The 22,827-nt window shown below is 36.4% G+C and overlaps 1 protein-coding gene across 2 annotated transcripts in view; it reads left to right on the plus strand.

Moving 5' to 3' along the window:
- The first annotated feature begins 634 nt into the window (after positions 1-634).
- Positions 635-22,827, plus strand: part of Itgav (integrin subunit alpha V) — an 88,837-nt gene continuing 66,644 nt past the window's right edge. Inside the window, exons 1-2 of one of the 2 annotated variants that reach the window (XM_021725779.3) lie at positions 635-1,250; positions 12,832-12,959. In XM_021725779.3, coding sequence (XP_021581454.1) covers positions 1,066-1,250; positions 12,832-12,959 — 313 coding nt within the window. In that variant the 5' untranslated portion in view covers positions 635-1,065. Of the gene's footprint in view, positions 1,251-12,828; positions 12,960-22,827 lie in introns of both variants that reach the window. The other variant, XM_005324396.5, reaches the window with a different exon arrangement.

Consider the following 22,827-nt stretch of genomic DNA (forward strand, 5'->3'; position numbering starts at 1 on the left):
TGCAGAAGTCTCTCAGTCCAGTGTTGGCAACAGCAAGGGAACTACCAGGGGCCTTTGTTTCTGTGGTGCATATTCCTTCCTCCAGCTCTCAAAGTATGTCTATCCAAAGTCATCGAATCAGTTTTCTGAAATTATACAACTTCAACTAACAAACCGGGAATTCGACTATTTTGATTTGCTTTAAAATGATTACTACCGATTCTCTGCCTCACCAATCTTTTTGTCAGCCACTGCAATTCCGTTTTAACACACCTCGCTTGTGAGAGGCTGTGCTAGCACTCTGGAACTTTATAATTATGTTCAGTGTTTGTGTGTGGGATGGAATGGGGAGGAAAACGACAAATAATTATAGTTTCGCTGGTGAGAGTCTGCCAGGCTAAGTAGTAGAAATACGAGAAGCGGATAAAGCTTTCAGCATTCTTAAAAGTCGTAGGGAAGTTCCTGGCACGACCGGGGGACGTGGGGTGCCTTGCCACTCCTGTGAACGCGGGAGGACACTTGACCATCACTTGACCTCAACTCTGCGTTCTCGGTTTGAGGCCATCGTCAAGGAGTACTGCCGCTAACCCGGGCTCTAAGGGATTAAGACGGCACGGGAGCCCCGCTCTTGGGACAGGCTGCGACAGCGCGCACGGAAGTGCTTTTGGCTCTCTCCAGTCGGAGAACGACTCTTCCCCTCCAACTTCCTCCCGGGGCTGGGCTGCTCGGCCTCCCCAGCCGGCTCCTCCTCCTGCCCTGCCTCCTCCCACTGCCCGCCGCAGCTCTCAGGCCCGAGGTGCGGCGCTCACCCTGGCAGTCCCCAGCCCGTGACGCTTCGTTGAGCCGAGCTCCGAGGAGGCGAGGGGCACACGCGCTGCCGCCCCCGCCTCGCGCACCCTGCGCCCCACTTCCAGGGCAGCCTCTTGGAAACAGCCCCCCCGCTGCCTCTCCCAGAGCTGTCCCAGGCTAGCTGGGAAGAGAGCGGCCGACAAGTTTGGGCGCGCGCAGGCGGCGGGCCGCTGGCACCGTGCGCCCCGGGAGGGGCGGCCGCCGCTCCGGGCTCGGCGTCCCGGGCGCACTTTGGCTATGGATTCTCCCGTGCGAAGGCGGCTGCACCTTTGCTCCCGCCGCCTCCTGCTTCTCGCCTCCGGACTCCTTCTGCCTCTCTGCGGCGCCTTCAACCTAGATGTGGACAGTCCTGCCGAGTACTCTGGCCCGGAGGGAAGTTACTTCGGCTTCGCGGTAGATTTCTTCGTGCCCAGCGCGTCTTCGTAAGTGGCGGCACTGGGAACGCGAGCCCACCCCCTCCCCCACCGCGCACCCACTCTGCGTTTCCCCACCCCCGGGCTCATCTCCCCCGAGGACCCCGGCGTCTGTGTGTTCCAACCGTACCAACTCCGGGTGGCTTATATCCGGAGTGGGAGAACGATCGACACCCAGTTCCATCTCTTAAATTTGGTTGGGGGCAGAAGGAGAGAGAGCTTTGAAGCAGATCTGTTCTTAAAATTTAGGAAAAGTGGGAAATCAACAAAGACTGGTCCTGTCGGACTTCGCCCAGCTTCTGTTTTGGTTAATTTCATCTCCCAACTTCTTTTTCTCCTGTACCAGTTAGCCCTTTTCTGCTTCACAGATTTAACACCCATTCTTTTCTCCCTCCCCCACTCTTTCCGCCTCTTAGTCTGATTCTGTTTCTTCTCACTCCTTTTCCAGACATTCTGATGACTAAAGTGACCATATTGTTGTATTAAATTCATTGTGTCTTATCTTTGGGACTGTCAGACATTTGAGCATTTGAGTTGAACAGATGAATTGAATGTGTCATCTGCGCTTTTTATAGTGATTCGCTATTTAGGTCATTGTTCAGAAAGAACAAGAGTGTTTGCTGAGTTTTCACTCGCTGCAGGTCGCTTGAATGCTGCATTATTTTTGTAATTCAGTTATGTTTTCAAATTGGCAGCGTTCCGCTTTGCAACGACCCTCAGGATTTGAAACAGTTATATATTCATTATTGGATTGCAGATTGTCTCTGACTCTACTGAACACTGACATCATTCTCACCCCCACCCCACCCCCACTCCACTCCCATTTTAGCCTTAGAAATACTGATTTAAAGAGTGTTCACTGCATAAGTTATGGTGTTTAAATCTTTTCAAGAGGGATACTGTACATTCGGATCTAAGTTTTTAGAAGTTTTAACATATTTTTGTTTCTACGTTTTCTCTGTTAGGTATCCTTTTTTGGGAGGTTAGGAGGAAGGTACAGGATAATTTGGATGGTCAGTACTTAAGACCATTTTCCCAATACATTCATGCCTAATTTGAGGGTAGTCTACATATTTTTCTATGACTGTTAGGATATTCTTTAGGATTTGTTCTTGTCATTTTTTTTCTGAATGTTACTGAGTATCATTCATTTTGATAACAACTTTTGCAACAATACTTAGATTGGATGCAGTTAGTGGAAACTAGGCATTGTTTCATGTAGCAGACTTAGATTTGTTTGTCATTTCCAGTCACAGTGGTTCTTGTATGACCTGAGCACAGATTTTTCCAAAGTGGTAAAAATGATAATAACTTCAGATAGCATTTACAACTTCACATTCTATGTAATGTTTTTTAGGGGAGGAGGGAATACCAGAGATTAGATGAAAGGGCCTCATATATGCTAAGAATATACTCTACCAGTGTGCTACTTCTTGATTTCATCATTTTAGCTAGTTTTACCATTTAAAAATTTTTGTTCACAGATATTTTAAAGTACAAATCCTCTGACAGTATAATACATTTCAGTTGCTTCTAAGGATGCACCTTTAGATTTAATTTGTTTAGAATTTCTGATAATTAAATGTATAATGTGTCTTTTGTGAAAAGCAAGCATTTAAATACTTCAAAACTGATGGAGTGTTTTGCAGATATTCTGCAACAATTTCCTTGAGTTCAGTGTAGGGATACTTGACAAGAGGACACACTTTTAAGTATTATTATTATGGAAAACACAATAATATTTACTATTGATGATATTTGCTGTTGCAAGGCACGTGGCTAATCTTTGGCCAGTCATTATGATCATTGAATATACTAGGACTTCGTACATCTATATGACCTCATATGTTTATATAATCTCACCTGTTGGCCTTTAATGGTAACTTAAAATTGAAATAGGGTTTAAGTTCATGTAATATTTTAAAGTATTCATCAGCAACTTTGTTACTAGTAGAGTAGGAAACTCTAGTATTAAAATTAAATTAAAAAATGAAGCAAATGGAAACCATTTGAAGTTTTTTTAAAAATAAAATATATAAACAAAGGTTTCTACTTATCTTTTCAGATTAAACACAGATTAATTTTAAAATTATGCTTAATTTTGTAGAAACACACTTTTAAATTTAATAAGCATTGAATCCAAGGTACATGGGATGTCATTTACTATATTGCTAGTTGGATTTATTATTGTTATTTGGTGTTATCATAAACTAATAAGAGGGAAAAACACATAATAAAAGGTGTTTGCTATTTAAGGAATTTCTTTCCTGCATAGGAGGAAGAATTAGTGAGCAAGCAACAGTTATGAAGTTTACTGCTGCCCCTTATAGTTTAAAGTGTCCAAATATCTTATGCAAGCTATAGAACTGTTTTATACCTTATTTTTATTTCTTCTTATTTTTTAAACTAAGATAAAGATGAACTAAGATACACAAGTAGTAGAAAAATTATTATTGAATTATCTCCATATTATTGTTGTTGTGGGCCGATGTTTATTAAAGAGAAGGGAAAATGAAGTACTAAGCAGAAATGTTAAGGTTGCCATTCAAAATACTGCTCCATAGATGAGTCTTAGGTTTGAAGTTGGAATTTGTAAAAATAGTTTTTAAAAATCATGGTCAATAAACTATTAGCATTGCATAGTTTTCTTTTTGTACACATTGACTTATGGATACAATGTTGTTATATTTACATAAAATTGAAAGATCAGATTAAGGCCAAGAACTGTAATCCTGTTTTTCCTTTTTTTTTAAAAATATTTTTTTAGTTGTAGATGGACACGATACCTTTATTTTATTTTTATGTGGTGCTGGGGATTGAACCCAGTGCCTCTCATGTGCAAGGTGAGCACTTTACCACTGAGGTACACAACCCCAGTCCAATCCTGTTTTTGTGTGTGTGTGTGTGTGTGTGTGTGCAGAATAATTGGAGAAATTAAAAACTGAATACTAGGTTTGAAGTACTATAATGATATTTTACATTGGTAAATCTATTTTACAATTTGCAAAGCACTTTTACTTATATCTTATTTCAGTACAAACCACCAGGGGAAGTAGGGGAAAGGCCATGAACTAGTTCATATAGACAGGGAAATAGAAGCCAAGAGTTTAGTCTTAAGTTATTTGAGCAGCTTGGTGTGGGATAGGGATAAGGAAGGAGCAAAAGATAGCCTGTGTAATTCAAATCCCACTTGCTTTATGTCTTCAAATACTGCATCCTGTCGTGTACACCCTCCTACCTCTCTCCAATCCCTGCCTGCTGGGGATCAAACCCAGGGTTCTATGAAGATCTCTACTACTACACTACATCTCCAGCTTACTGCTCTCCACCACCCAACTTTTTCCACAAATAATGATTTTTTCCCCCACTTAATGACAGTTGAGCCCAGGAAGGGTTTGCCGCTGAGCTGTTTCTCCAACCCTTTTAATTTTTTATTTTGAGACAGGGTTTCCTCAGGTTGCTTAGGGCTGTGCTAAATTGCTGAGACTGGCCTCAAACTTTTGATCCTCCTGCCTCAGGCTCCCAGGTTGTTGGGATTACAGGTTTGTGCCACTGTGCCTGGCTCCATATAATGATTTTTTTTAATATTTATTTTTGTAGTGTTAGATAGACACAATATCCTCATGTTTATGTGGTGCTGAGGATTGAACCCAGCGCCTCACACATGGTAGTCAAGTACTCCACTACTGAGCTACAAGCCCAGCCCCACATGATGAAGTTTTAAAGAAAGCAATCTCCTTATGTATTCTCAAAGTAGTATGTCATAAGGGTCTCATTTCACATACATATCTACATATGTACACATATTCATTCTCCAAGTAGTATATAAAGTCCTCATTTTAAATATATGTGTGTATGTATACATACATATATATATGTATACATACATATATATTTATATACATACATATATAAATGGTGTTGTACATTATACACACACACACACATAAATAGTGCTATATAGCACTAAATTCAAATTTTTGGTTTTTTCTTCATTAGAAACAAATGGATTTGGGCTGGGGTTGTGGCTCAGTGGTGGAGCGCTTGCCTTGAATGTTTGATCCTCAGCACCACATAAAAATAAATAAAACAAAATAAAGGTATTGTGTCCATCTACAACTAAAAAATATTTTTTTTTAAAAAAGAAACAAATGGCTCTTTTTTATAGTTACTGTGTATTGCAGGACAAGGGATGGATGAGTATTTTATGGAAGGAGAATTTACTTTTAAACCTCTGGAAGTCCTGACATGGCAATACCTGGAAAGTTTTAAAACAAAACTGCTGCCCTGGTTGCATCTCAGATCTAAAAGCAGAGCTCAGTCGTGATCTTCCAGTGGATTGTGGCTCATTTCTCCTTGATGAGCCCATCTTAATTCATTCTGACTAAATGTGAGCTCCTTTTTACCAAGAGATCTCCGTGGTACCTCTGCTTCTATTAGTGGTGCCATCATTTTCACTGTTGCCCTGGAAATAATTTCATATTCCTCCCTCTCATTTTCTATTTTTCTTTTTCTCTCCTACTGCACTCCTCCAGCGTTAGTCAGTGCTTAGTCACCAGCAGAAGGTCTCAGAGGTCCCTCCTCTGTTAAGATTTCCTGGTGTCCCTCTCCGCTTTCCACTTCTGTTACTGCCTTTTTTTGTCTCGGCTCTAGTCATCACAGGTGTGGCCCCTGGTGCTCAGGTCGTCCCTTCTCCCTCTAACCATCATGTGGCTCTAAGGGATGTATCAGACATTGTATATGTTTCTTTTAGTTTTATATTTCAGAAACATCCATTTGGATCCTAAAGTTCTTCTGCCACTCAGGTTCCTTCAAAAGTGCTTGCACTGCCAGAGGAGTCCAGACTTGTCAACCCAGATAAGGCCATTGTGGTCTGCCTCAATCTGTGTGCACTTCTTAAAACTTCTCATTTCATTTCTCCCTTTACCATTGTAAACGTTGGCACGACACTTTAAAAAATGACTTCAGTTCATAAACTTCAGTGTGGCTTTGGCTTTGCTGGCTGATTTTTTTTTTTCATCATAAATAGCACCTATGTGGGGGCTACAGTCTTTATTACTTAGAAAGCAAATCCTAGGTAGATGACTCCTGATTAAGGCCACAGGTTCATAGGACATTAGAGAAAGGAAAAATCTATGGGATTTTCAGTTACTGTTTCTGTTTTACATCATACAATTGCTGATTCTAGTATATTTTTTAAATGAAGGTAAATCTGAAACTGGAATTATAGCTGTGAGACAACATTCAGCACTACTTTATCTACATGGCTTTGTACATGCATGTATGGTATATATTTTTCCCAAAATTCCTTTTGGTGAAGTCTCATTGGTCACCTCAGAATGGAGCTAAATATATTAAAACATGTTTTATCTTGAAAAGGTCAGTGCTGAAAGCAGCCAAATAACTCAGTTCATTTGGAGGGCTTGAAAAATGTCCTTGTCCTGGTTTGGCAGGTTGCCCTCCCTTGGTAGCCAGGGTCACATTCCCTGAAGCAACTGCCCTTCAAGTGCTCCTTGGATGGGAAGTGCATCCAAAGGCCATTTTCCTGGTTGGTTTTCGGATCCTGCTGTCTGTCTCTCACTTCTTTTTCTACTTCTTACACCTCTTCCCTCTCCTTTTTCCCTTCTCTTCTCTTGTCCTCTTTTGTTCCTTTCCTCTTGTCTCCCTCCTCCTGCTCATTCTTCCCCGCACTCTCTCCCTTGCTATACTTTCCCCCCTTGTCTTTGAGCAGTTCTTGGCATGTTATTAATAACATACCCTGGGGATATAAACTTTAATTTTGGAGTCCTAAGGAGTCACTTAAAGCTTAGGAATCCAGTCATGGCAAAAGAATGGTGTGGACGGGGATCCTGATAATATTCTTGGGCAAATTTTTTGGAGAGAGATGGAGTCTGTCAGGAAAAAGTTGAAGACATAAATTGAAGTTGTTATTCAGCCATAGATGAATAACTGTATATAGCCATAGAATGATGATTTCATTGTTCATCAGTGAAATCTCTGGTCAGCTTTCTGGAACTCTGTGCATACACTCAACCTGTCCACTTTGTCAGAAAAATGTTGTAAGCTAAATTTTCTATCCTTTATCAGTTTTTCCTTCATTTGAGTTACTGGACTCAATAGCCCTTTGAGAAAACTGGCTTTTCGAAACATATTTTTAGTTTTATATTTTCTACTTTGTTAGTGAATAGTTTATTAATTGTATTAATTGTCATTGATAGTTCCGATGCCATCATCTTGTATTTTTAGGATGTTTTTGGACTGTCTAAGTTTGCATTTGTCTGCTATTCACCTTTAGAAAATTTTTCTTGTAAATAATTGTAGTGGACGTTGTTATTTGCATTCACTGGAACAGGGAACCAGGGACTCAGAGATTTAAAGTGACTTCTTCAATTGATTTGCAGTATTTATAGCTTTTAATGCCAAACGTTCCATCAGACTGTGCTGTTTATAGTATGAACATTTTTTTCTGGTTTGTTACCTCTCTCAACTGAATTCAGCTGTTATAGCCATATATTACACATTCTTAGATGAACTTTAAACTTACTTGATTTTTTTTTTAAATAAAGCATTTCATAAACAGGCTTTTCATTTTTGCAACATGTATTGCTTTTTCTATTCCTTAATTTTCTCAGATAACATCTTTTACCATTCTGTATGTTTTATTCTATGCAAATATTTATTTTTTTCACTACAAAGCTATCTCTTAAGACTTTAACATATGTCTAAGGTAGTCTTACTTTCTCCATCTCTCTGTTTCTCTCTTTTAAAAAATGCTTAAATATCTTAAAAGTAATTAAAGTATCTTTTGCTGTTTTCTTCTAGTAGGCTAGCATTTAGGTATTCCTTTGATATTATTCTACTATTTTTTTGTGTATTTCACCAGTATACAAGACTACACATGAAGGTATGTTTAGGAAAGCTGGGTGAGCATCCATATTAGTACATCTAATTACTGTCATTTCATGCTTATAATGTGCAAATGGTCTGATGAAAAGCGGCAGCCTTGTTTGTGGTCTTATTCAAGGAACTCAAGCTATGTGCTGCCAACACAGTGCTGTTTTCATTCCGAGGACTCTCCTACTGCGTCCTTTCTTCTGTCTTTGCTGAAGGCTTAAAATCTTCCCAGCTCTTTCTGTCTCATGGTGCCAAGTAAAGAAGATATCTAGAGTCCAAAATTGAATAGAGTTTAGTTTTTTTTTTTTTTTTGGTTTTGGGTGCTGGGAATTGAACCTGGGGTGCTTTACCACTGTGCTACATCCCCCAGTGATTTTTCTATTTTTTATTTTGAGATAAGGTCTCTTAAATTGCTTAGGACCTTGCTAAGTTGCTGAGACTGGCCTCCAACTTTCATCCTCCTGGTTTAGCCCTCTGAGTTGCTGGGATTATGGGTGTGCATCACCATACCTGTCTTTTTTTGGGGGGGGCGGGGGCGGTGTACCTAGGGATTGAACTCAGGGGCACTTCACCACTGAGCCAAATCTCCAGCCCTATTTTATATTTTATTTAGGGTCTCATTGAGTTGCTTAGCACCTGGCTTTTGCTGAAGCTGGCTTTGAACTCTTGATCCTCCTGCCTCAGCCTCCCGAGCTGCTGGGATTACAGACATGTGTCACTGCTCCCACCACTGTATCTGTCTTTGAATAAAATTTTTGAATAGGGAAATTGTTTTAAGGATAATTAAATGGTTGGACATTTAGTAGAGGATGGTTTCTACATCCTAGGAATATTAGAGCATATTGGAAAATTACTTTTTAAAAATATGTGATTAGTTTGAGAACTATAATTATTAAATTTGCTTGTTACTCCATTATGAACTTATATGTGGCAGGCATAAGGGTGAATTAGAGCCCCCTATATTCGAAGAAGCAATTTATCATAAGGTGGGAACAATACTTTTGACAAAACATTATAAATGGTTCTATAAAGTGATAATTGATATCAATCTAGAAATTAATTTGAATGTAGGTTTAAAGACAGATTCTGTAATCTAGTCCTAACTTCCTGGAGCCTGGTATGGTCCACAACACTCAAAACATGTCCATACCTGTGTATTACCCTTCTTAGGACTACTGCATAAATGACCCAATCCCTTTTCAAGGTATAGCCCTCGAAATGCACACTTGTGTGAAATGTTATTTTTCCTCAAGATATACAGGAAAAAAATATTTAATTCAAATGATGGACAGTTTTGTGATTTTTGTGATCATTTTTTCTTTAATGGTGGTGGAGCTATAACTAGCACTAGACTTTCATGCTAGGCAAGTACTCTCTTACTGAGCTACATCACCAGCCCTGTGGTCAAAGTTTTAACCTACTGAAAGAAAAGAACATTATACATATAATTTATATATTTACATAAATGTAAATTCACATACATATGTAATTTGGCTATGTAAATCGGCTCTGCTCTAGGAAAAGAATAAGGGGGTTGTGGTATGCGTGTGGGGGGTAAGGGTCAGGAGTAGGAGTAGGTGGCAGTTCATTTACTCAATCCTAATTTTTTTTACTTATGAAAGATTCTTACTGAATGAAAACTAAGTTGATTTCCTAACCAGAATTATTTTGTTATAATGGAAGAGACCCAGCATTGGTGTATTATTGATGCCAAATATGACTACATAAAGCTTTATTAAACAGGGCGTGGTTTGCTTGTGAGTTTCATTTTTATTTTCAACTTGCAGGTTTCAAGATAAGTGTCAGACAGGAAGATGCTTATAACTAGTAATTCACACAGCCAGTTATTTGTCTAGTCTAGATGAAATTCGGTAGCTCCTGTCCAGAATAAATGAAATTGAAATTGAACTTAAGAAAATTAAAATTAGTGCATTTCACATTTAAAATATAGGTTTGCTCATAATTTCACAAAAGGGGAAAACAATTGTAAATATACTCAGCATTTAAGGAAATGAATGATAATGACATAGCATTTACTTAGTGCTGTGTCTACCCATATCCTATTTTTTCTTCCTCTGCATCTCAATCAGTTTCTTTAGAAGACTGAGAGTCTCCACTGTATCCTCTTTCTCCTCTGAATTCCTGAGAGTAGTTCCTCTTTGGAGTGTTCTCCTAGGATGACTTCTCTCTAAAGCTCCTCCGGGGTGAACTCATCTGTTTTATGATCTGATACTGTCAGCACACTATTTCTCAGGCAGAGCTCTCCTCAGAGCTCCAGGCTACCAATTAGGTATCTCAGACATCTCAAGTTGACATACTGAGCTAAATTCATGATTTCCTGTAAATACTTAATCTGCCTTCCACTCCTAGACTCTATAAGCTTCCCTCGAATCCATGCATGCAAGAAATATCCCTTTCTCCCATCTTCAGAGCCACCCACTCTCCCTGTTTATTCTACTGCAGATTTCTTCAATCTGCCCACCTTCCTCTCTCCACCCACCTTCCTACTGCAGGTCACTGTCACCTCCCGGCACTGTTGCAGATCTCTTGCTTTCCTTGTTCTATTTTTCTCTTTATTTTTGGTACTGGGGATTGAACTTGGGGAGCATTCGACCACTGAGCCACATCCCCAGCCCTATTTTGTATTTTATTTAGAGACAGGGTCTCACAGAGTTGCTTAGGCCCTTGTTTTTGCTGAGGCTGGCTTTGAACTTGAGATCCTCCTGAGCCTCTGGGATTATAGGCGTGTGCCACTGTGCCCAGATGATTCTTCTCTTTCTTTCTCTTTTTCTTTTCTTTTCTTTTTTTTGGAGACAGGGTCTCCCTACATAGCCACAGGTTGGACCTCAAACTTGTGATCTCTTTCAGCCTGCAGAGTAGCTGGGATTACCAGAGTGTACCACCATACCTCGCTGTATTCCCTTCCTAATGCTTTCCCCAAAGGGCATGAAATTTAGTTTTCTTAAGGTTGCAAATGACTTGTGCCAGACTCCCAAACTGTTTTTCTGTGCCACTCCCAGCTTGTTCTCATTCCAGCCACACCTTTTCTCCTGTAACTCCTGCAGACTAAATACTTTCCTGCCTGGGATCTTTCTGTCTTGCTTGGGGTTCCCGCATCAACCACTTCCTCCCACTCCCTCATCCCACATTTCTTCTCTGCTCTTCCTTCACCCTGATGCTCCTGAAGGCCCACTTTAGAATCTTGTTTATCCATTTTTTTTTTAAAAACATTTTACTTTTTAGTTGTAGTTGGACACAATACCTTTATTTATTTTTATGTGGTGCTGAGGATGGAATCCAGGACCTTGCATGTGCTAGGCAAGCGCTCTGCCACTGAGTCACAACCCCAGCCGGTTGTTTACCTCAATTTATTGTGAGTTTCTGGAAGATCATTTCCCTGACTGCTTTTTCTTAAGGAGGCTTCTCTTCCTCATTCTTTAAAGACAGCTTCCCTAGAAAAAATTCCTGTTATCTTAAGGAACTCTGCTCTCCTTCATCCCTTAGAGAGAACTTTCCTTTATCTGAAGAAGATCTCCTCTCCCTATTCCCATATAATCTTTCTTGGCCAATTGTTGGTTCTCTTCATTATAATATGAGTAATTTGTTTCTTTGTTGGCTAGTTTCTTGCCTCCAAGGGAATGTGCACCCCACTGAAAGCAGGTGTCCCTAGTTTGCACTGCCTTTATGTAGAGGAGATACTCAATTCACACCTTTTTTGAATGAATAAAACACAACAAAAGACAGCATTTTCTTATACTTAAGATTTTTGGCTACTGATTATTTTGTCTTCAATTTATTTTACGCTAATAATTACGCTAATAAAAAATGAAATAGTAGTCATACATAGTCTTTGACCAGAAAGCCACTAGATTACTCTTGTGAAGAGAAATTTTTCAGTCACCATTAAATGAAAGAATCGAGATACAATCGTTCTAAACAAAGATAATTTTTTAAAAATGGAAAAATGGTAATATTTATAATTATCATACTTTGTAATAATCTATGTAGACTTATTTATTTTGCTCTGCAAAATATAGAAAGTACATAACAGGGCACTAAATTACAATTAGGTATAGGAAGTTCTGGTGTTCTGTTGCACTGTAGGGTGACTATAGATAACAGTGTACTCTATACTTCAAAAAGCTAGAAGAAAGAAATGTGCATGTTTTCACCTAACAGAAATGATAAAATGCTTGTGGAGATAAATATGTTCACTCTGATTTAAATATTACATAAAGTATACTTGTGTCAAAATGTATCACAGTGCCTCATAAATATACACAATTTTTATATACCATTAAAATTATATTTAAATTCAAAAAATGAATATCAGATCACATAAATTGACATAAAACTTCCTTGACTTTAGGTAGCATACGTTTTTGAAACAGCTTTATTGAGATATGTGACATACAATAATTTGTACATATTTAAAGTGTACAATTTGACCAATGTGCATTTTTAAATGAATGTAGCCCTGAAGTTATCATGTGATATTTTTTAGATGAAGTAGACCAAATGGTACATGTATGTAAGAGAATACCAAATGAACAAGGAAAATTATGCCTTCTGTGAGTAGTTTTTAAAAAGTAGTTGTGGATAATATCAAGAGAATGATTCCTCCTCATAAATTATAAGATATTGCTGATGCTTGGTGTCAATTAAAATATTGTCCATTCCTTTTGTATTTTAGTAGGATGTTTCTTCTGGTGGGAGCTCCCAAAGCAAACACTACCCAGCCTGGAATTGTAGAAGGAGGGCAAGTGCTCAAATGTGACTGGTCTTCTAGCCGCCGGTGCCAACCAATTGAATTTGATGCAACAGGTAAATGTTGATACTGTGGCCTGTTCTTTTAATTTACATTATTTGTTTTTTTTTAAAATGTTTTTTTAAAGTAATATTCGTTGTGTTAATAAAGTAATGAATATAATCACCACTGACCCTCAGGGATAGTTGTATAAGAACAAATAATTTGTGTATGATTTCCTCCATAATTTTGTAGCATAAGAAAGCATTAAAACTTCATCATTTCTGGACTCAAACTAAAAAGCTTCTTCTCAGCAAAAGAAACAATCAATGAGGTGAGGAGAGAGCCTACGTTTTGGGATAAATTTTTGCCACACACACATTAGAGCACTAATATCCAGGATGTATAAAGAACTCAAAAAATTTAACAACGACAACAAAAACAAACAACCCAATTAATAAATGGGCTAAGGACAGACATTTCTCAGAAGAAGATATACATTTGATCAAGAAATATATGAAAAAATGTTCAACATCTCTAGTAATGAGAGAAATGTAAATTAAAACTACTCTAAGATTTCATCTCATGCTAGTCAGAATGGCAGTTATCAAGAATACAGACAATAGGGGCTGGGGATGTGGCTCAAGCGGTAGTGTGCTTGCCTGGCATGCGCGTGCGGCGCTGGGTTCGATCCTCAGCACCACATACAAATAAAAAGAATACAGTCAAAAATAAGTGTTGATGAGGATGTATAGGAAAAGGCACATTCATACACTGCTGGTGGGATTGCAAATTGGTGTAATCAATCTGGAAAGCAGTATAGAGATTACTTAGAAAACTTGGAATAGAACCACCATTTGACTCAGCTATCCCACTCCTCAGTGTATACCCAAAGAACTTAAACTCAGCATACTATAGTAACGTAGCCACATCAATCTTTATAGCAGTTCAGTTCACAATAGCTAAACTGTGTAAGCAACCTAGATGCCTCTCAATAGATGAATGGATAAAGAAACTGTGATATATACACACATATACACACACACACAATGGAATATTACTCAGTATTAAAAGGGAATAAAATTATAGCATTTGCAGGTAAATGGATGGAGTTGGAGAATATCATGCTAAGTGAATAAGCGAATCCCCCAAAACCAAAGGCTGAATGTTCTCTCTGATAAATGGATGCTGATCCATAAAGCGGGGAGGGGAGGCATGTGAAAAATGGAGGAACTATGATTGGGCAAAGGGGAGGGTGCATGGGCACAGGAAAGATGGTAGAATGAGATGTCCATCATTACCCTAGGTACATATATGACTGCATGTATGGTGTGATGCTACATCCTGTATAACCACTGAAATAAAAAGTTGTGCTGCAGTTGTGTACAATGAATCAAAATGCATTCTGCTCTCACATATACCTAATTAAAAATAAATAAATTAATTAAAAAATATATCATTTTCATTGCTTTAGATGTCTTCCAATTTAAATTGATAGTGTTGGTGCAAAATTTAAGGGACATCTATTAATGTGGTTTTGCATTTCTTCTAAGAAAAAGGAGATCATAGGCCCAGAAAGCTTTTTGTCATTTCTCTGTCGGCCAGACAGATTGAAGTATGACTTACTGATCATTATGGAAGATTAAGCTCCCTGATCATGACTTCTTCCAAGCCTTGGGCTGTGCTACAGAAACCAGCTGAGGAATCTTTTATATTCAAGTAGATTTAGGTGACTCAAAACAAACAAACAAAAATCCCTCTTATTCAGAATTCACTGGGAAAATTGTATGTTGTCTTTCTGGTAACAGGATAATTTTATCTTCAGGGAAAAATTTCAGAGTCAGGATTGTGATAGTAAGGAGAAAAATTGCATAATTTAAGTTTTAATTTATATCATTGAAACTAAATATCCATAATTCTTTGTTCATTTATATTGATATATGAAAGTGCATGTATGGGTGTATATGTATGTGTGTATGCTGACATATTTACATTTGTATGAATTCAATGAATCCTCAAAGAAATAATGTGACATTTCTTCTAGTCTAATAGTTGCCCCCACTCCATCTACCACTAAATCTTATCCCTAGTCCTAGTGTAATGGTTTTATACAACTTTTTTTAATGATTTTTGATTTGTTGTTTTGATTAGAATGCTTTACGATAAGCCTGAATAAAATTAATCCATTTTTTTTCCATATTGTTGTTTCCTCCTGGTTCAAAAATATATTATTTCTGGGAATTATATCAGTGAAACAGGAATCATGATGTAGACTATTCCATTCCATGTGAGGGATGAGTGCCAAATGACGATCAGTCATTAATCCTGTTAAGAGGAACCAAGTCACGATGGTTCTTTTCCATTTGAAATTATCAACATTAAACTCTATTTATTTTTTCATGTGACAAAAACTTGGAAAACCTCCAGAGTTTTATAAACAGGCACAGTTTTAATACAAATAGAAAAATACCTCTTATTCAGAATATTCTGGGTCAGAGGATTTATCTTCTAATACAATATGAATATTAATAAAATGAAATGCAGTTCAATTTTGATAAGATGAAATGTTTTGATATATTTCTGTTTTCAATAACATGAGTTTTGTATATTTCAAGATAAATTTGTTGTTGTTTTTTGAAATTTGGCTTCAGATTATATTGTATTTATTGAAAAAATAAAATATGTACATGATAATAAAAATTTCAGTCTGTCCAAAGGGGGATAAGATGAAAAACAGGATTCTTAAACTAGCTTACCCAGAGGCAATGTCTTTTATCACAGCAATTTATCCTTCTAGAATTTTTTTATACATGTATGCATCCTTAAGAAAAAAACAATTCATAAATAGAAATGTACTGTTAGACACTGCCCCCACCTCCAGAGTTCAATCCAAGATGGCAAGCTTACTTTCAGCTTTGCTTCCTGAATAGTGTTTATATTTTAGCAAGCATAAAAAAATGGAAACCTCAATGTAAAATTTATTATCATTTGGATTTGTGAAATTTGGCTTTGAAATATTTTTGTTAGTTTTCTCTTAAGCTCTTCTGTCTTACCACTTACTTATCTTCTGGGTTTTTCTTTTTCTCTCTGATTTTCTTGACATACTATGTAAACAAAACCACAACTGGGATGCAAAAAAAAGAAAAAGAAAAAGAAAAAGGCCCGGTTTCCTATTTTACATGTTTATGCAATGACTGAAATATCACAGCAGTTGCCTTCTTGGAATTTAAACCCTTTTATCCAGTAAATTCTCATAATTTGTAGACTTTTAACCAAGGTCTATATAATATCTGAAAACTGATTTTTCCCCCCAAATAGTCATAATAATTAGAATTTTGAGGCATTATAGAATTAGTGAAAACAAAAAGATAATTTTGGGGCATGGTTTTGTTGTTGTTTTAGGCTAAAATGACTGATCTGTAGAAAAATCACAATTTTTCTGAATTTGAACATGGAAACAGAACTGAAGCCACAGATTAGCATATGATTTTGTTTAGGAATTAATGATCTATATATTTTTGGAAGTAAATGTATTCTGAAACTATATTGGGCTGTTATATAAAACAAACAATATGGACACTATTCATGTAGCAGACTAGAGCAGTCTAATCTCAGTTTTGTGTATGTGTGCTAGTCTTCGTTTCCTATTGCTTTTGTCATAAATTAGCACAAACTCAAGTGTCTTTTCTTTTTTGGTGCTGGGAGTTGAATTTATGGCTTTGCACATGGAAAGCATATACTGTACCACTGAGCTACACCCCCATCCCCTAGATGTCTAAAAATAACACAAATTTGTTATGTTCAGTTCTGGAAGTCAGAGGTCCAAGATGGGTGTCACTGGGTGAAAATCAGTTGTTCATAATGCTGCATATCTTCTGCAGGCTGTAGCCGGAGACTTAGTTCCTTTCCTTTTCCATGTCCTAGAGGCCACTAGTGTCCCATAGCTGGTGTCCCCTTCCTCCATCATCAAAGCCAGCAGTGACTCCAGAGTTTTTCTTGTATTGTATCACTCTAACATGGAATCATCCATCTCCCTCTTGGGGTCACATAGATAATCCAGAATAATCTTTCATTTTAAGTTTCTTAATTTGATAAACCTGCAAAGTCTTTCTTTTTCTCTTTTTTTCCATTTAATGTCACTTAATCAAGAGAAAGTTTCTGCGAATTAGGATTTGGATACTTTGGCCAGCGGGTGGAGGATTACTCTATCTACCACAAGGCCATTTTAAATATCTTGTTAATTGACATTAGTTTAATCTGAAAGATGCTTCCAGGCCAAAAAAAAAAAAAAAAAATCTGCTGGCTCAGATTCAGGCTCTCATACTTACTAGGTGACCCTTGAGCAGGTGACTTACTTATGTTTGCCAGCCTCAGTTTTGCCATTTGTCAAAGAACCATAATATTTACCTCTCACATTGTTGAATAGACAAAGGAAATCATGTCTTTGAAGGTATTTTGTAAACAGGAAGCACCATACATGTAAAGAAAGGATGGTTTATATCAGGCTTATAGCTAAACTAAGGGAAGGTGAATAATTAAGGAAGAGGAAAGACATAAAGATAATTATGGGTGTGGATATTAAATGGATTATATATTGGCTTACATTTTAACTTCTGTTATTGTGACATTTGGGAAAATCCTGCCCTTGCAACATATTTTCCTTTTCTAAAGGAAGCGGATGTTACTAACAGACTGATCATTGCCCAATTTTCTCCACAATATGTATTTTCCAAAAAAGATAGACTGCCAGTCTCCCTGGGAAAGGAAAATATATATTACCTGGACCTGCCAAAGACTCTTTGCTTAAAAATACAGGTTAATGGTATGCTTGTGAAACATGTCCTTTAAAAATAGGAGAAGGTCCTACTTCTATATGCCAGATACGGTGCGGATGTCACCTTTTGCCCACCAGGACCATCCTAGAGAAGGTCAGAGGTCAGATTCTTTTTTGAAATATCTTGCTGCCACTCTTAGCTACTTCTTCAGAATGGCTGAGCTTTAGGCTGTGGGTGGACTGGCAGCGCTAGTTCTCTGTCAAGAAAGATGCTGTGGAGTGTTTTCTGCACATTACAAGACTTTGCATTTAATAGAGAATAAGTGGCTTTCTAGTCTCTGAGCCATACAGTTTGCATCTCATTGCCATTAAAACACTCAGATTGACTCTAAAATAGCCTCCTTTAACTCCCTCCTTTTGGTGAATTTTGTCTTCCAGAGTTATATCTACAGTTTTCTACTATTGCAACAGTTCTGTAAATTTATAAAGTTAAGAATAAAAATAGTCTCCCTTCCTTGTTAATAGAACATAAATTTATACTAAGGATTTTTTATATGAAAATGTTTCTACTGATATAATCTGTAATCTCCTGATCCTGAGTTATGTAGTTAGAGAACTGGTGAGCGCCTCAGAAATGGTTTAGCCCCATTTATTTATCACTAATTAACTAACATTCCTGCAGTTAGTATTTTATTTTCAATGTTTTGCTGAAACTAAATCTTTACAATCCTTTAAAGTATGACTTCTTTGCTGTGCACTTTGGTCTTTGATTTGACTCACCCATTCTTCAATACTTAACATTGGATTGGATTTTTTTCTTTTCTTTTTTCTTTCTTTTTTTTTTTTTTTTTTTTTTTTTACATTTTCAGTAAAGCGTTTTTGTTTTAAAATGTTAGATGCTTTCAGGACCATTTCCTTCTCATCAGTAGGAGAAAACAAACCAGCATTGATAAAGCAGTGGGTGCTTTCAAAAGGCCTGTATTCTTTGTGCAGGATTCTAGCAGAACCAGTAGACTTACTCAAGGAAGAAGGGAGATTTTGATTCTCTGTTTCTGTGGTGGTGATAATTCAATAAATAAATAAATATCAATCCCAGTGAAACAAATCTTAACCTGTTTTGTTCTGGATATACTTTTCTGATGCTTTTCATTCATTTCTAGAAGGTATCTGTATCTTATGTTATGTACAAGACTTTTTTTTTTGTATAGTTCTGTGTAAATTAATTATACTTTCTCACGTCTATGGATTATGCTTTCAGAATACATCTATTTATGATTAAATTTTTAGTAGTTTGTGATTTGAAACACATTGGATTTAGGGACCTTTGTTTCTTGCCTTTGTCAATATAGTTATTCTTGTAGAGTAGTTCAAAGAACTTTTGATGTTTATAAAACAAATCAATACAGTTATGCTTTTAAGAGCATTTAAAAACATTTTAGAAGTTTATAAAGTAAATCATCCCTTCATCAGATTCCTAGGAAGTTAATGCTTAAAAATGCAAGGAAGAGCTTTTCTAATTGAAATGTTCTTGGATTTTATGAATTAAAATTCCTTTGTGTGTATGAGTTGAAAATGTAAACATAAAGTTAATTAAGAGAGAATGTGAACACTCCTAACTAAGCTTTTCCATGTGAAGATTAATGGTTTATTTCCAAACTGCTTTGTTAAAAAAAAAATCTTTAAAACATTATGTAAATCATGTGTGTCTATTGATGAGAGTATGAAAAAGAAAAGAAAACTAAGAGGCAAAAATAAAATAAAAATCATCTAAATCCTATTACCCAGGAAATTAGGAACCATAACGTGTGTGTGTGTGTGTGTGTGTGTGTGTGTGTGTATAAATACATAAAGTCATAATTTACTCAATCTGTCTCCCATTATGTTAGGCATTTTGCTGCCTTACTACTTTAAAAACTTTGAACATGCTGAACATTCTGGTTAGTTTTAGTTTATATTTAAATGACTCTTTAATGAATTTCTAAATATAAAATTTAGAAGTCAAAGAAATATTTTTAGGACTTCCTTATATATTTATCAAGTAGGAAGATATTGATACAGCTTATATCTTTGAACCAAATTTGATACTGTCTTTTTTATCTAACAAGTCAAACAGTTATTTTGTTTAATTTATATTTCTATTCTTTTGGTCAATTTGATTTTTTACGTACTTATTATTTTTTGTTGTTGTTTTGTATTATCTATTCTTATTCTTGATCTATTATATTATTAACACATCTGTTTATTTATTTACTTAATTTGCAGTGCTGGGGATTGAATCCAGGGCATTTTGAATAATCCACAAGTCCTCTCCCACAGAGCTATATGCCAAGCCCAAATATAATCTTTTTTATTTCTATTTTTTTCTCTGTGTGTGTGTTTGTATGCATGTGGTGGTGGTGGTAGAGGTGGTGATACTGTGCTATTGCTGCTGGGGATAGAACTCAGATCCTAGAGCATGACAGGAAAGTGCTCTGCACTGAGCTATACATCTCTAGCTCCGAATCTGTTTATTTTTTATTAATTTGGAAAATTGGTCTTTATCATAAACATGCATTTCTGTTCGATGTTGCAGCTGCTTTTCCACCACATGACAAGATTCATTACTTTCTTCTTCTTCTTCTTCTTTTTTTTTTTTTGGTATCAGGCATTGAACTCAGAAGCACTTAACACTGAGCCATTTCCCCATTTCTTTTTTGTATTTATTTAGAGACAGGGTCTCACTGAGTTGCTTAGTACCTCACCGTTGCTGAGACTGGCTTTGGACTCATGATCCTCCTGTTTCAGCCTCCTGAGCTGCTGGGATTACAGGCACACCTGGCCAAATTCATCACTTTTTAAAACAGCATTAATATTTAAAATTTACAATAAGATTCACCTATGTTAAATGTACAGTTGAATGAATTTTATCATGTTTTAAACTTTCATATCATTACTAGAGTCTAATTCCAGAGTATTTTGATCTCCCTAAAAAGAAATGTTATGTTTGTATCAGTTTATCCCCATTTGTACTTTATCCCTAAGCAACATTAATCTTTTGTGTGTATTTATATCCTCTTTTTATATTTCATATATATGTGTAACTATAAAATCCCCAATCAACCTTTACTTCTTTCTGTTGCTGAGTAGTATTTGTTTAATGGATAAGTATTTTGTTCATTCCTCATTTTGCATTATGCACAGATATGGGTTCTTTGGCTACTGTGAACAGTGCTACTGTGAACATTTGTGTACAAGTCTGTGTGGGTATATATTTTCATATTTCTTAGGTACTTAGGAGTAACATTTCTGGGTCATATGGTAATCTACATTTAACTTCTCTGAAAGCTGCCAAACTGTTTTCAAACATCATTGGACTGTTTTGCCTTCCCATGGCAATATATTAGGGTTCCACTTTCTCTACTTCCTTAGAGACACTTGTTCTCTTTTTTATAATAGCCGTCCTGGTGAGTGTGAAGTCATTTTTCATTATGGTTTTGGTGTGTATTGACTAATTAAGTTGAGTATCTTTTCTTAGGCTTATTATTATATTCCTGTTAGAGAAATGTCTGTTCTTCTAGTCCTTTGCCTATTTTTAATTAGGCTTTCTATTAAGTAAAACTGTATTTTTTTTGTATTTGTTTTTATTACTTTGGATACAAGTCTTTTATCCAGTGTGTGATAAGCAAATATCTTTTCAGTTTTTTAATGGTATCCTTTCAGTTTTTTTTAAAGAGAGAGAGAGAGAGAGAGAGAGAGAGAATTTTGTAATATTTATTTCTTAGTTTTCGGCGGACACAACATCTTTCTTGGTATGTGGTGCTGAGGATCAAACCCAGGCTGCACGCATGCCAGGCGAGCACGCTACCGCTTGAGCCACATCCCCAGCCCCTTTTCAGTTTTTTAATAGTGTTTTTGAAGCACAGAAATTTTAATTTTGACATTGTCCAACATGTCCAATCTTTCTTTTATCAGTAAGCTTTTGATTTCCTAAACCAGTCTAACCCAAGTCATGAAGATTTATTCCTCTGTTTTCTTCTAAGAGTTTCATAATTTTACCTCTAATATTTTAAAATGTCTGAGATTTCATCTAGTTTTTTTTTGTATTGTTCTGAAGTAGGATTCCAAATGAATCATTTTGCATAGGAATATCCAATTATTCCAGCACCATTTGTTGAAAAGATTCTTTTTTATTGATGTTTCTTGGCATCTTTGTTGACTATAAATGTAAGGGTGTCATGGGTGTTAAAACATAATACTAATTACAAATGTTATTTCCCCATTGACTAAAATACACATTCAGATGTCAGAGATGTTAATATCTGAATATTAGCAGCTCCAATTTGAGGAAAGACATTTTTTTCACTACACTATTAGGTGAATTCATGGAATCAGTAGCTATCTTACTACCTCGTCATTATTTTCCCTCAAATACATTTTATAGTGTTTGAGACTCTCTGAAAATATCTTATTGCTTGTATAATTGTTTATTATTTCTTTTCATTGAAAAGCAAAGATCTAATCTCTCTTATTTACTGCTGTATTTTTAGCATTGGACATAGGAGGTACCCAGGACTTATGGTTTAATGCATGATCAAAGAGATTTTTTTCCTCAGACCTGTCAAATTTTACACAAATAAATAAGCTCTATTGGGAAACTTTTCTTTGAAGCAAATTTGTTTTAGCAAGTACAACTGAGCAGAAGTGATGTCTAAGGTAAAAAGCTGCTTGAGGAAGTCTGCAAATTATCTATTTTATTAAAGGACTGATATGGATGGCATTGCTTTTATATTTTTTTTAAGCAAAAAACTCAAATTTTCCAGAGACCTAAATAATTTTATTAATCATAGGAATCATAGAAATGAATGGAAACCAAATGACTAAAACTGCATTTAGCCTCTAAATAAAAGTTTACTCTCTAGTTTTTCTAATGCTTTGCCATTCTTCCTCACTTTGGCCTTTTCAAAAATTCTTATTCCCAAGGATGGATGTTATTTAGGCATAAAAAGAAGTAAAAAGGGCTGGGCTTATGGTTCAGTGGTAGCACGCTTGCCTAACATGTGTGACGCACTGGGTTCGATTCTCAGCACCACATACAAATAAATAAAATAAATATTTAAAAAATATTAAAAAATATTTTAAAAAAGAAGAAAAAAATTAGCTCTAAGGTAACAAGGTAGTTTTTTTTATTATTA

Source organism: Ictidomys tridecemlineatus, chromosome 7 (genome assembly GCF_052094955.1).
Source record: "Ictidomys tridecemlineatus isolate mIctTri1 chromosome 7, mIctTri1.hap1, whole genome shotgun sequence".
Lineage (NCBI taxonomy): Eukaryota > Metazoa > Chordata > Mammalia > Rodentia > Sciuridae > Ictidomys > Ictidomys tridecemlineatus.